We start from the raw sequence: 13065 nt of genomic DNA on the forward strand, positions 1-13065 counted from the left end.
TAAATGCTTCTAAGTAGAGGAATTAGCACAATTTTCCCAATAAAGGCTGGGATAATCATGGATGGTGTTGGAGATGGGGACTGTATCAACTGTGGAAGATAGTATAGCAAGACCAATCCTGCCCTTCTCTGATATATGGCAATTTTCCACTGAACCAAAAAAGGAAATTAGAGGAAACTATTTTTTGGTGCAAATACCAGAAAGGAGGATATGAATTATTCACTTAGAAATGCACGGCAAACTGAAACTCACCCAATGGGGCCAACAATAGGTTCCATTTACCCAAGCAGTGCTGGCAGACAGGAGGGCTGATCTTATGCCATCCAAACTCTTTCAAAACAGCCCTTTAACTTGGGAAAATTGTAAATCAAGTTTTTCTCAGAAAAAGATCTGTAAAATAATTTCAATGCGATTCTCAATATTAGCAGTTGCATGTTTGAAGAAAATCTTAAGCAAGAATAAAGATTATAGAATCATTTTCCAGATGCACCAGGCCCTCGAGAGCATAAATGGCCTTGTACCCATTTGTTCTGTAGGTAAATCCATGAATCACCCACTCCTTTGCTGTATGTTTATTTTAGTAATGAAGTTACAATAATTAAACTTGTGCAGCCTCATTGGAGCCAGCATAGGCTAGGAAAACTTTACAGCATCAATTTGGAGTGAATAGTTTCTTTTTAACCATTGTGAATTCTACACGTACACGGTCAGATATTGAGGCATTCAGGTTGCAGTGTAATAGATGTGCACATGATATGTATACTAGAGTTGACTTTGTGAGCTATACAGATGTACTTAGGTAAAATGTGGTATACTCTACATATAAATAATTTCGGTATACTCAGTGTGTAAATAGTGTTGTTACAGGATAAAAGTCTGTGAACATATTCTGTGTATAGACAATGCATATATACTGTATGTACAATGCATGTATATTTGTTCAGAACATAATTTGTGAGCTTGTTTGCACTCCAAGAACTGTCAGAGATAATGACTTTATTTTCCATTTCTTATTTTGTTTTCTTTAATCTTTTTAGAAGACAAAGTTTCCAGTGTCAGTGCACAGTCACCAACATGATGTACAGTGAAGTACAAAAGAGTAATGTCAATTGTCAGAAATTCAAGTCAACTCAAGACTTCCACAATTGCAGTATACCTTGAGAACCAAAAGTAAACAGGGGGAAAAAACAATTCCACGTTCTGTTCACCCCGCAGTAAAAACTAAATGATACTTGAATGCATCCTCTAGTTCTTTATGATCTTAATCAAGCTTCAACAATACATACACAACGGAAAATCTATAAAGAAATTAGTAGATGCAGACTGGACATATCCTCATATGGTGGTGGCACAGCTAAAGCTGGAGTTCCTTGAATGAATAGAAAACAGACTTAAAAGGAGCATATAACAAGCGCAATAGAAAATTAAGCAGAATGTAAAAGGGAAGCAAAAACATCAGGGAGGCCAAGAGCATATATGAAAAAAAAACTGACAGGCAATAGAAATGGAAATGGCAAGATTTCACAATACGCTCAGTCCATTTTACATTTCCCATTTCCCCAGTACTGTAACAGCTTATGTCATAAAGTGACAGGAAATAGAATTTGCTTGTCACAATCCCCACCCTCTCTCTCATGCCAAGCTTTCAATCTCTTCAATCCACCAATGTGAGTGACAAGTAGCTCTGATAGGAAGGAAGCAGGAAAAGAAATCACAAGTAAAAGAAATACTTGTAATTATTCAGCACCTTTCACAATCTCAAGATGTCCAAAAGCAGTTTACAGTCAATTAAGTCCTTTAGAAGTGTCATTAGTGCTATAATATAGGAAACACAGCAGCCATATTGCACACAGCAAGGTCTCACAAACAGCAATATAATAATGACCAGATATCTGTTCTGTGATGGTAGTTGAGGGATAAATATTGACTAGGGGACTGAGGAGAGTTTCCCTTTACTATTCTTCAAAATGGAATATTTAACCCTTCTCTGAGCAAAAGTTAACACAGACAAATACTGATCAAAAAATAATGTACACAAGGGTGACTGAATGCTTTAGTCCAGAAACAGCCATGGAATTTAGGTGCTTGTAGTGTGTGGGAACCATCATGCTTCTGCTTTCAATTCCTGACTAAGAATTTCTTTCAGACCAGCTTACTGTCCTCAATCCATCTCAAAACAGCATAGAACCAAAACTCCAATGCATCTGCTACAAATGACAAGGACAGGATTATTTGTAAGGTCAGGGAATGACACCATTGCCTGTCAGGATCCTTTGGAGCCACATCTGCAGCTGCTAGTGGTATTTTTTGTGCTTAATACACTGGAAAAATCTTCAGGCCCCAAAAGGGTCTATAACTTTGATTTTTAACATAATCAAACCCTCTCAGGATTGAATAGCTTTACCCATGCAAGGTGTGGGATATTTACTAAACTCTTGCAGGCCATAGTTGATAAAAGTACGTAATGAATAAAAGTTCCTGGCATTGCCAAGACAGGAGGAAAGGGTGGAAGTCACGATGTTCACTTCCGTCCAGTGAAATTTACAACAAGATTTAAAATAGAGGAAATCCCAGCTGAACCAAGTTCCTCAATTTTTGCCTGCAAACCCATTGTCTGGTATTAGGCCAGAATCTTTACTCAGAACCAACATCTCGTCCTCCATACTGATTTTTTCCATCCTCTCGTCATCCCCTGAATCAATTCCATTGCCATGTGCTGTCCCAATGATAGAAAGGTGAGAAAGATTGACAGAGCACAAGAAAATTAGGAAATCTACTGAAACATATCTATTTCTGGTGTTCCAGTCTATGAATCTAATAATTACAAACTAGTTCATTCTGATGAAACGTCATTGGCCTGTAACATTGTCAACCTGAAATACTGTTTCTCTGTCTCTACAGATGCTAGCAAAGTTGAGTATTTTTGGCATTTTCTGTTTTTAATTACTAGCTAGATATCAATTAAAGCTAAACATTTAAAAGTTACTTAAAAGAAACTGATCAGTATCTTGACTGCTGATGCAATAATACATGTGCGCTTTGCACAATTTGGACGAATCGTGGGTAGCTGTTCAATAGATTTCTTTTATAAGCAAAACTGAGACAAAAAACACATTAAGCATGCTGACAATGAAGGATTGGATGGATCTGAAAACATATCATAACAATGATCAATCTTCAATCAATGCATAGCTTAGCAGCACGAGTAAACCAAATGCCTGCTTGTTAGGAATTTATTATACTGTACGTTTTACTACTGAACATTTCTCTGCTTAAAATTTATTAAGTGTAATTCTCTGGTGAAATATAGTCTAGGGATGTTAAAGTGCCTGCTTGTAAACTAAATAGGGCACGGTGAACTTCTAAATCCTTGATTGTCTCTTCCCTTTTCGAAGGCTATTTTTTTCCTCCATTATCTTTAGATGCATTTCTACAATTCACTATTATTTGACCAAGGCAGGAAAGCAGATTAACTCAGAGATAAAAACAAAAAACTGCGGATGCTGAAAATCCAAAACAAAAACAGAAACAGAAATACCTGGAAAAACTCAGCAGGTCTGGTAGCATCGGCGGAGAAGAGTACAGTTGACGTTTCGAGTCCTCATGACCCTTCAACAGAACTAAGTAAAAATAGGAGAGGGGTGAAATATAAGCTGGTTTAAGTGGGTGGGGGGGGAGAGAGAGGAGAAGGGTGGGGCTGGGTGGTGGTTGTTGGGACAAGCAAGCAGTGATAGGAGGAGATAACCAAAAGATGTCACAGACAAAAGAACAAAGAGTTGTTGAAGGTGGTGATATTATCTAAAAGAATGTGCTAATTAAGGGTGGCTAGCAGGACAGGCAAGGTACAGATAAAGCGGGTTTTAGTAACCACCTTGTCAAACACCAGGAGAGAAATGGAAAGTATTTCTGTTTCTGTTTTTGTTGTAGCAGATTAACTTGTCAGCTTCTGACTAGCTACTAATGCATTAGCAAGGGTGTCAGGCATGGAACCATTCGGCATAATTCTATAAGTGGTTGGTTTCTGAATGAGTTAAATTGCGTCTTTCTTCTTCCTCCAAGATAACTTGCCTGATATTGGGGATTTGATGTGTGGGAAAATCACCAAAGGCAATTTTCAGCTTAACTATTTGGGTGGTAAATTGGTGGAGTGGATTGCCCAACTATTTGTAGAATGCATCAAATTTTAACTTGGTGTGAATGTGCTTTTTCCCTTTTTATGTGCTGTACAACTGAAAAATCCTTTCTAAAGTAAATTTAAAAGCATTGGTGTACAAATGATACAGAGCATTAATATACTAGCTTAAAAAATTGTTGCATTTTAACTGTGAAAATAGCAACCATATTAACAAGGCTAAATGACAATAACTGCCACTATAAATGATAAGGAGTTGACGTTTCACCAAGTGGAAAATCAATTACTCCTGAAATTCACAATAAAAACAGACAGCTTTTGATTGGCTTTTGCTTAGTTTATCAATGACATTTTCCATAGTCGGTGTACATCAGAACATCACAGGATGGCTTTTTCTTTGATACAGACACAAAGCACTGTAAACTACCATCGCAGCTGGCATATTGAAGTGTGCAAGTATGGATGTGATGTAGATATCATAAAGGCAATAAAAATTATCCATCATTGTGGCAAAATAGGTTTAGGCGTTTTACTGCAGCAATTTGGCTAAGAATCAAAGCTTAAATATTTATAGAAATTACCAGGATTTTAAAAAAACAAAATCCTGCATGTATCAGATATAGAGAACAGCATTCTCTTTAATTGCCACAAAATCCTAAATTATGTAAATTAAGAATACACATGCTGGAATGTGCCAACTAGTGATGACACACAGACTACAGGATGTTAGAAAAAAGACAGGTTGGAATGTATCAGAGAAACAACATAAACTGGAAGTATGTCATGGTGAGAACACAGGCTGAAGAAGATTATATCACAAACACACACATTGGAGCTCATCATTTAGGAAAAATACATTGGTTGTAGCAAATCATCGGGACGACAACACAGCGTGAAGCATGCCACAGAAGAAAACACACAAGTTGGAGCGTGTTACAACAAGAACACTTAGGCTGGAGTTCGTTACAGAAAGGCAAAACACAGGCAAGAATGTGTTTCAAGGCAGAAATACATGAGCTCACATTATATAATGAGATCAGAGTGATAGTTCATTAATGTCACTTAACTATCAAGATATGTTTTGCCCTTGAAACACACTCCTTTCAGTTTATATGAGTGAGTTTATTTTTAAGCTGGCGTGAAGGTAACAAAACAGACAATAATGCACAACAGGTGCCATGATTTAGATACATGAATTGAACTGAAATCAGCTTTATTTCCTTTTGTGTGATGGTTGAATGTCAACTCTTGGGGAAATATCTCTAAATACTTCCTTGGTCCAGTGCTGTGTGTTGACAACTGCTGGTCAGAGGCAATGAAGCAGAGATATTCTGGAGATACCATAAAGCTCTGTTATGAGAATGGAGTGTGTCTCTCACTGTGCATAGTATACAATGTCCCAGAAGAAGAATTTCATTTCAATTTAGGTCTCCAAACAAAATGTCCCTGTCCTGATTTCCTCTGATCAGCAGTTTTGAAAGATAAAACAATAAAGAAGGAATTAATTTCAAATATGAGTATAGAAATGATATTTAGGATTACCTGGCAATCTGGGTGTCTTCCATAAATTAATATTTTAAACTTTAAAAAAATGGGATATTGCCTTGTATTCATGTACTTCTATCTAATATTTAACATTCTGAATCACTAATCATCCTTCATGAAGTTATAGCTCTTTAAACCTCAAATTTATTGACCATGTCCTCTTTATTTGAAAGTCCAGGGTCAAAATGTATCTAAATAATCATGTTCTGTGTAGCTAGTTTTATGTCTCAGTGAGGAAATGCACCGCCTATTGTGCCACAGCCATATATCATCAGTTCAACAACAACTTGCATTGCTATAGTGCATTTATAATGGAAATAATCCCAAGGCGCTCAGATGCAAAGAAAGAGAACACTGGACTCTGCTAGCATAGCTGATCTCAGCTAATGCACCAGTGGGGGCTTTACGGTTGCTGCCAGCTAAGACTCCTTGACCTACTGACCACCCAGCAACACTGCTGGAAGTGCTTTTCTGTGGATATTGGATAAGGACTAAGTTAGCTTGACTCAATTTATTAACATTTACTATCTAGGTGCAACATGAAAAATGGCAAATTGAAACTGGGGGCCACTCCAATCTTTGGAACTTTGCCCTAGCTTATGTCAATGCCTCCAAAAAGGAGGGATGAAGAGAAAAAGAGAAAATACAATATTATGTAAATTAAAATTGTACAGGGTTTCAAACTTGTCATTATTTCAGCCATTCATTTGTGACATAATTTAAGCAGGCAGCTCTTCTTGTTCTATATATTTAGTTTGCATCCTAGTTTTATATCGTTCTCCTTTTGTCTCAATGGGCAAATGTGAACAGTGATTACTAGATGCATACTGCAATTTGGCAGAATATCTTATTCAAGTACAACAGTGTAAAATATGGTCCATTGAAAGCATGATCAGCCTGCCATGATTGCTAGGCCACTTGGGAATCTATTTCTGACATTTGGAGAATTTTTATTTCCTTTTTTTGTTTCCATTTTTGATTTCAATCAATTCCATAGTAGATCTGTTTGCATGATTACCACAAAACCATCACAGTGCAATAAATATGTCCCTTTTGTTTTCGTCTTCTTAAAAAAAGTGGAGGCCTGCACCCACTGTTGTCCTCATTCACATGCCAATTTACTGTCAAAACTGGACAATCCTATTGCGAAGGCCTGCAGTGCACACATTGGATAATTGTAGTCCATTGTGAAAACATCTTCTGCCACTCGTCCAAACTGCATTACAATGTAGTCAGCTGGTGGGGAAAGTAGGGAAAACATTATTGTTTGTGTGACAACTGCCTTTTCTATATTTCTTACTACAATTCTCTGTGCACTAGCTGTAACAGCAGCACTAAATTAACCAACTTTAGCAGAACTATTCAAAGACATGGACAAATTTTCATGGTGACTGCTGATTGTGTGCCAACTACCCTTGGATCAGCTCAATAGTTTGTGATCTAGTCTGAATAAAAATAAATGCAGTTATAGGTTGAAAGAACCCCAACCCTGTGGTGCTGTGTGTGTATTGCAGTTCCACAACTTGAGACCACAAAGGATCTCAATATGCTACAGAATTCACAATGCTCTGCAGACTGCACTTAATTGTGCAAACTCCCAAACCACCTCTGGAAACAATGACCACATTAATGTTGTCCTCTTCAGAAAAACACTAAATAAAGTTATTCCCCACTTAATAGATTGCCCTGCACTAGCTAATATTTGTTATTTGCTCCCAGACCTGTACCAACATCCCACTGAAACCACCCACCAGAAGAAGTTACACAAGGGTAGGCGAGTGTGACTTTTCTTCCAATATTTCCAGTACATTGCACCATCTAAAGCTTTGGATTATTAAAACAGAAGCTAAAAACACATCTTGGCATATTTATTACTTTTCACTGCTCCTGGGACACACCCCTTTTCTGGATGCACCAAAAAATAACTGGGAGTGGAACCCCACTGCTTCCAGGTGAGCACATTACAAAACTGCCCGTGGATTTCCAGAGGTTTCCAAAAATGGCAGGACTGGGATTACGCTTGCAATAACAGCATGCCCAGCTTAACTCTTAAGGTGATGGGATGGAGTGGGATGGGTTGCAGGGGGGTGGGGGTTGTTTAAGGCCTTTTCACTTTCCTTTGTTCTGACTTTCTTCTGACACTCATTCAAACAGAGCACCCCAAGAAAGCTGGCAGTGGGATTTGCACCACAGCCCTCCAATGTGACAAGACAGAGATAATTAAACTAACTCTTGGGTTGTGGCAAGGGTAATTGGATGACAACAGAATGGGAACAAATGTCGATTTTTCTCCCCCTGTCATTCAAACATTTTGCAGTTTCCTCACTACCACCTCAATGAAGATAAATTAAAGGCTGCATTTGCTGCCAGCACTTGTATGCTGATGACAGGCTTGGGTTAACAGCCACAATTTTTATAGGGCCAATGTCCAGCAGGGCACATGCGCGGTCATCACTAACAGCCGGAGAACAGAATGTTGTGAATTCCTTTGCTGGACTGACAGTGATGGATTCTGGAAACTCGTTTTACAGGGGACTAAAGGGAAGGATTTACAGACAAGAAACTAAAATCTTTTCCTTGTGGGATATTTTACTGCAGTCATGTAGGTCAGTGTTTCTAAATTCTGTCTCACTATCCCAGTAATGCAAGTGGATTGTAGGTTGCTGTGAGCATTAGACTATATTGCCTCGTCTAACACTCACCTACAGTCCACTTACAATTCTGGGATTGAGAGACAGAGTTTAGAAACGCTCACCAACATGACTGCAGTAAAATATCCCTTGAGTTCCAGGCTGCAGGCTCCAGCAGTAACGTCATTGGATTTCTGCACATGTGCGTACCAGTGCCATCTTGCGTGGCATATTGCATTGGCAGAAGGCAGTGTAAAATAAATCAACACACACTGCCAATAGAAATAGGCCCTTTCAGTTTGTTTAGCTCAGTGGTACGCTGCCTTTACTGAACCATCAAAGCATCCAACAATGTGCTTTGTGCAAGACTCTGATCAACAACTGTAATTGCTACTACCATTAATGACAGACTGCAAGCACCAGTACCTGATCCTAGTATTGCATAGATCCTTCTCCAGAGAAAAGCCAAATGACAATAATGATATTGCAGATTACTTTTAAGTTTAGGTATGAAATTCTGCACAACTTTCATTATTCATATTCTCATGACTTACTGATTCCCATGTGACTTCTGTAGTCAAACACACTGGTGTTACAAACATCATATTGGCGACTAGAAGATCATCTCCATTTACAGGCCACACTTACCATACATTTCAAAATCAGAATGGCACAACTGAGTCAACTTTTGCCAAATGTTTTGATTGCTTATTAAACACAATGACATAAATCAGATTACCTGTGTGACAATATTGAAAGAATAAAAAGACACATAGCTCTTCTCTCTCCCCAGACACTGTTACGCTGATATATGAAGCTGGGGCACTGGTTCCTGCACCTGACAATAGTTGATGCAAAATTTCTGATACACATGGAGAAAACAAGATCCAGCTTCTACTAATGGTGTAATTCTTCTTCAATGGGACAGCAGGTGAGAATGAAAGAAAGAATGTGAAGATTGGGCAGAGGGTATCTGATGTAGACAGACACACATTGATAGCTAGAGACAGATAGAGTAAGCACATGTAAGGGTGGCATGAGAGAAAGAGAAGGGGAAAAAAGAGACACACACAGAACAAACAAAAAAATCAACAAGCCAAAAGTGGGTCAAGTAAGGAAATAAAATCTGGAGAGAATCTAGGAGACGCCAAGTGTAGCTGAGTAATTTTCTTTTTAAAGTAGTAATGGTAGTGGAAACAATCTCAGTGGCATTTTTCTCCTTCCAGTACCTGCAAATTCTCCACTCTCAGCAAGTAGCCAATCAGTATAATCAGAGACAGTTCATTGAATAACCTCAGATTGGCATTTTTCCAGTTTTTTTGGGTATCCAGCTTTAAACTGGCAACAAACATTCGCAGCTGGGAAACACAGTTTATAATGTTGCAAAAGAAAAAATATTTTAATTCAGCACTGACCCAGTATGGGCTCAGTATGCAACACGGTAATCTCATTTTGAAGCAAAATGGCACTGTGAAAGAGCAAAGGAGGGAAGTACTGATGAAATTATCCCAACGTACACACTGAAGTTAAAGATGAATTTCACATTCAGATGAACTTCCAATTACAGGTGAGATTCACAAGCCTGATTCTGAGGTTAGATACTTACGATCATTGTCGTGAACAATCTGAAAGTTCTTGACAGATGCCTGTGTGACTCTTCCATGGAAATTCAGCACATAAGACTGTGTGTCATCATTCCAAACAGGCACCTTGTTGTGCAGCTCAATTAGGTTTTCCATATTTCTGTTCTGCCACATTAATAGCAAACTTTCGTGCTCCTGTAGGATTTTTTGAAAGCAATAGTAATCACTGCAGAAAATTGCAATATATTCGGCAGAGAGAATTCAGATGAGACAAAGGAGAACTGGAGGATTAGGCAATGGAAAATAAGTAGTTTCCCATATTTTCAAATTGATAGTCACATGCATTAAAGTTTTCATTTCTGCTGTTATGTTAACAGGTGCTTTTGTAAAAACAAAATGCACACAAAAGGCATCTATAAATGGAAAATGGAAATTAAAGAGCTAAATTTAAATTTACAAAATGTAGCCAGTTGTAGAAACAGTTGCACATTAGCTATGCAGAACAAGATTATGCAATTAAATTGCAGCCTTAATGTTTTAAGTATCCAACTGCTGTACATTTATTTGTTGAAATTTTGTTTTGAATTAAATATTATTATTGTTCAGTAGGGAATGCCACTAGTTGTTTATATCACTGATCACCCTTATCCTTAGAGAAACTATACCAGTATCCAAAAGACCTTAATTCTGGTGTAAAAATTACACATGCAGGTAGAGTTTATGGCCTTTAAATTTGCTCTTTATATGACACACAGGAAAGCCAAAACCCTCAAACAATTTCTATCCCCCTCAAATGTCGTCTTCCCTTGAGAGAAGGTAGGTGATTTGCTCCTAAACCACGACCACTAATAAGCCAATCTCAGCATTTCAGTGATTTCCCTACCCCAACCAATCTGGATAGGGATATAATTGGCCTGCCCGAGAAAGGTGTCATGTTCCTGTATATTATGAACTTAGTCCATGCTTTATATAGTCAATACTTTAAAATCAATATAAAGTCAATACTTAATATTTTTAAAACTGAACAAAAGCCTGTGGATTGAAAGCACTAACCTGTCTCAAAAGAAACAAACTGAAGTGTTGTAAGGGTGGCCGAGTTGTGTTAATAATGCAGTTGAACTGCAGACACTTAAGTGGAAACGTTAAGTTTATTTACAATGTACTCAGCAGCAACTACACGTGTGCTTTCAACTCCAACTCTATCTCTACATTGTCTGCTGAGGTAGCCCGTGCTACTCTCCTATTGTTTACTATAGATTATGTGATCTTCCTTAACAAGCATTATTCTTAAAGGTACATTACATACTAAACAAAGCCATAATTACTACATTCCTCCCTCTTTAACTCAGCTATACATATATTTACAAGTACTCAAGACAACAAAATATTTACACTGGGTAAGAAATTTACAAGTTCAGACTTTCAGGTGGTTTCCTGGTACGTGTGGAACAGCGCAGCTCCACAGCTTCAGATTCTTTGTCAGGAACCTCCTTTTCCAGAGTTGCTTGAACATCAGTTACTTCGGTGGGCACTTGCAGTTTTGTATCCTCAACTCTTACAGGAACATCAGACATGTTAGTCCTGGGTTGAGTACCCTCAACAGGAAATGATCATGATCACTGGTGGAACCAAATCTTGGTCATTTGTCTCTCTCTTCCCTAAATGGTCAACGTTTCCATATGATCCGGCCTTCCACCTCCATGTGGTACGGTAGAGGTCCAGTCGCCGCACTTATTTCACCCAGTAACCACTTTGGTCCTTCCCTGTTGGTAAATTTCTTCTCATGCCTGTGCCAGTCGTGTTTAGTTTTCTGGCTTCCCTGACTCCTTTCCACCTTCCCCTCTAAATCCGGCTTTATTAAACTCAATCTCGTCCTGAGATGGGGTTTCAACAATAACTCTGCAGGTGTGACAACTGTTGTTGTATGAGGGGTAGTCCTGTAATGAAAAAGAAAGCGTCCTAGCTTGGTTACTAAGAAATTGCTAGTTAGCTTTTTCATGCCTGCCTTGAATGTTTGAACCACCTTTTCAGCCAGTTCATTTGAGGAAGGGCGATACGGTGCAGTTTTTACGAGTGATACCATTGAGGCCGATAAACCATTGAAAGTCAGCACTCGTAAATGCTGTGTCGTTATCGGAAATGACTACTTCTGGTAGTCCGCGAATGGCAAAACTTTGATGTAGTTTCTCAATTGTAGCGGCCAACATTGTTGACTTCACCTCATATGTCCAACCATTTTGAATGGGCACCAACAATGAGCAGAAACATTGTTCCCAAGAAAGGTCCTATGCAGTCAATGTGTAACCACACCCAGGGTCTACCTGCCACTCCCAAAGTATAACATGGCTGTCGATGGCAACTTTTGAGGTGTTGACATTGCACACAATGCTTTACTAAACTCTCTATTTTGCCATCCATCCCAGGCCACTATAGATAGCTGCGTGCTAATGGTCTTCATTCGGGAAATTCCAGGATGTGCACTGTGTAGTTCAATTAAAAGAGACTCCCTTCCCTTTGGAGGAACTATCACTCTTGCTCCCAACAATAAGATGCCATTCTAGCTGGTTATTTCATGTCTTCTGTTGAAGTATGGTTTCATTTCATCAGATGCAGGCTCCTGTGACCAACCACGCAGCACTTGTTCTCGTACTTAAAATAGGACTGGGTCCTGACTGTCCAGTCTTTGATCTGTTGAGCACATACTGGCGAGGAATCTAAGAAAATTTAACAGTAAAACAAGTTCCTGTGGAACTGGAACATGCTCATCATTTTCTTGTAAAGGCAAAAGACATTGGCGTTTGCGATTTGATTGCCAGGCCAAAGTACAAAAGTGTATTCGTATGCTTTCAGAATTAAAACCCATCTTCGTATTCTTGCTGAGGCTTTGGGTGGTATACCTTTGTCCTCACTAAACAATCCTAGCAATGGCCTGTGGTTTGAAAGGATTGTAAAATGGTAGCTGTGTACGTACTGGTGAAATTTCTCGACGCTAAAGATGATGGACAGGCCTTCTTTTTCTATCTGTGAGTATCCCTTTTCCGCTATGGTGGGCATTCTAGACATGTAACCTATTGGCCGTTCCCTGCCATCATCCATCCAATGAGAAAGCACTGCTCCCATTCTGTAGGGAGATGCGTCACATGTCAGAACCAATTGTTCCATCTGGTTATAATGC

General features: G+C 38.8%; 1 protein-coding gene across 4 annotated transcripts in view; it reads right to left on the reverse strand.

The window, feature by feature from the left end:
- Window positions 1-6611: 6611 nt before the first annotated feature.
- Window positions 6612-13065, reverse strand: part of LOC144696651 (tubby-related protein 3-like) — a 152686-nt gene continuing 146232 nt past the window's right edge. For all 4 annotated transcript variants that reach the window (XM_078568203.1, XM_078568202.1, XM_078568199.1 and 1 more), the window contains 2 exons: window positions 9914-10085; window positions 6612-6913 (listed from right to left, as the gene is read on the reverse strand). In XM_078568203.1, the coding sequence (XP_078424329.1) occupies window positions 6780-6913; window positions 9914-10085 (306 nt within the window). In that variant the 3' untranslated portion in view covers window positions 6612-6779. The remainder of the gene's footprint in view (window positions 6914-9913; window positions 10086-13065) is intronic.

This window comes from Cetorhinus maximus, chromosome 22, assembly GCF_964194155.1.
Source record: "Cetorhinus maximus chromosome 22, sCetMax3.hap1.1, whole genome shotgun sequence".
Lineage (NCBI taxonomy): Eukaryota > Metazoa > Chordata > Chondrichthyes > Lamniformes > Cetorhinidae > Cetorhinus > Cetorhinus maximus.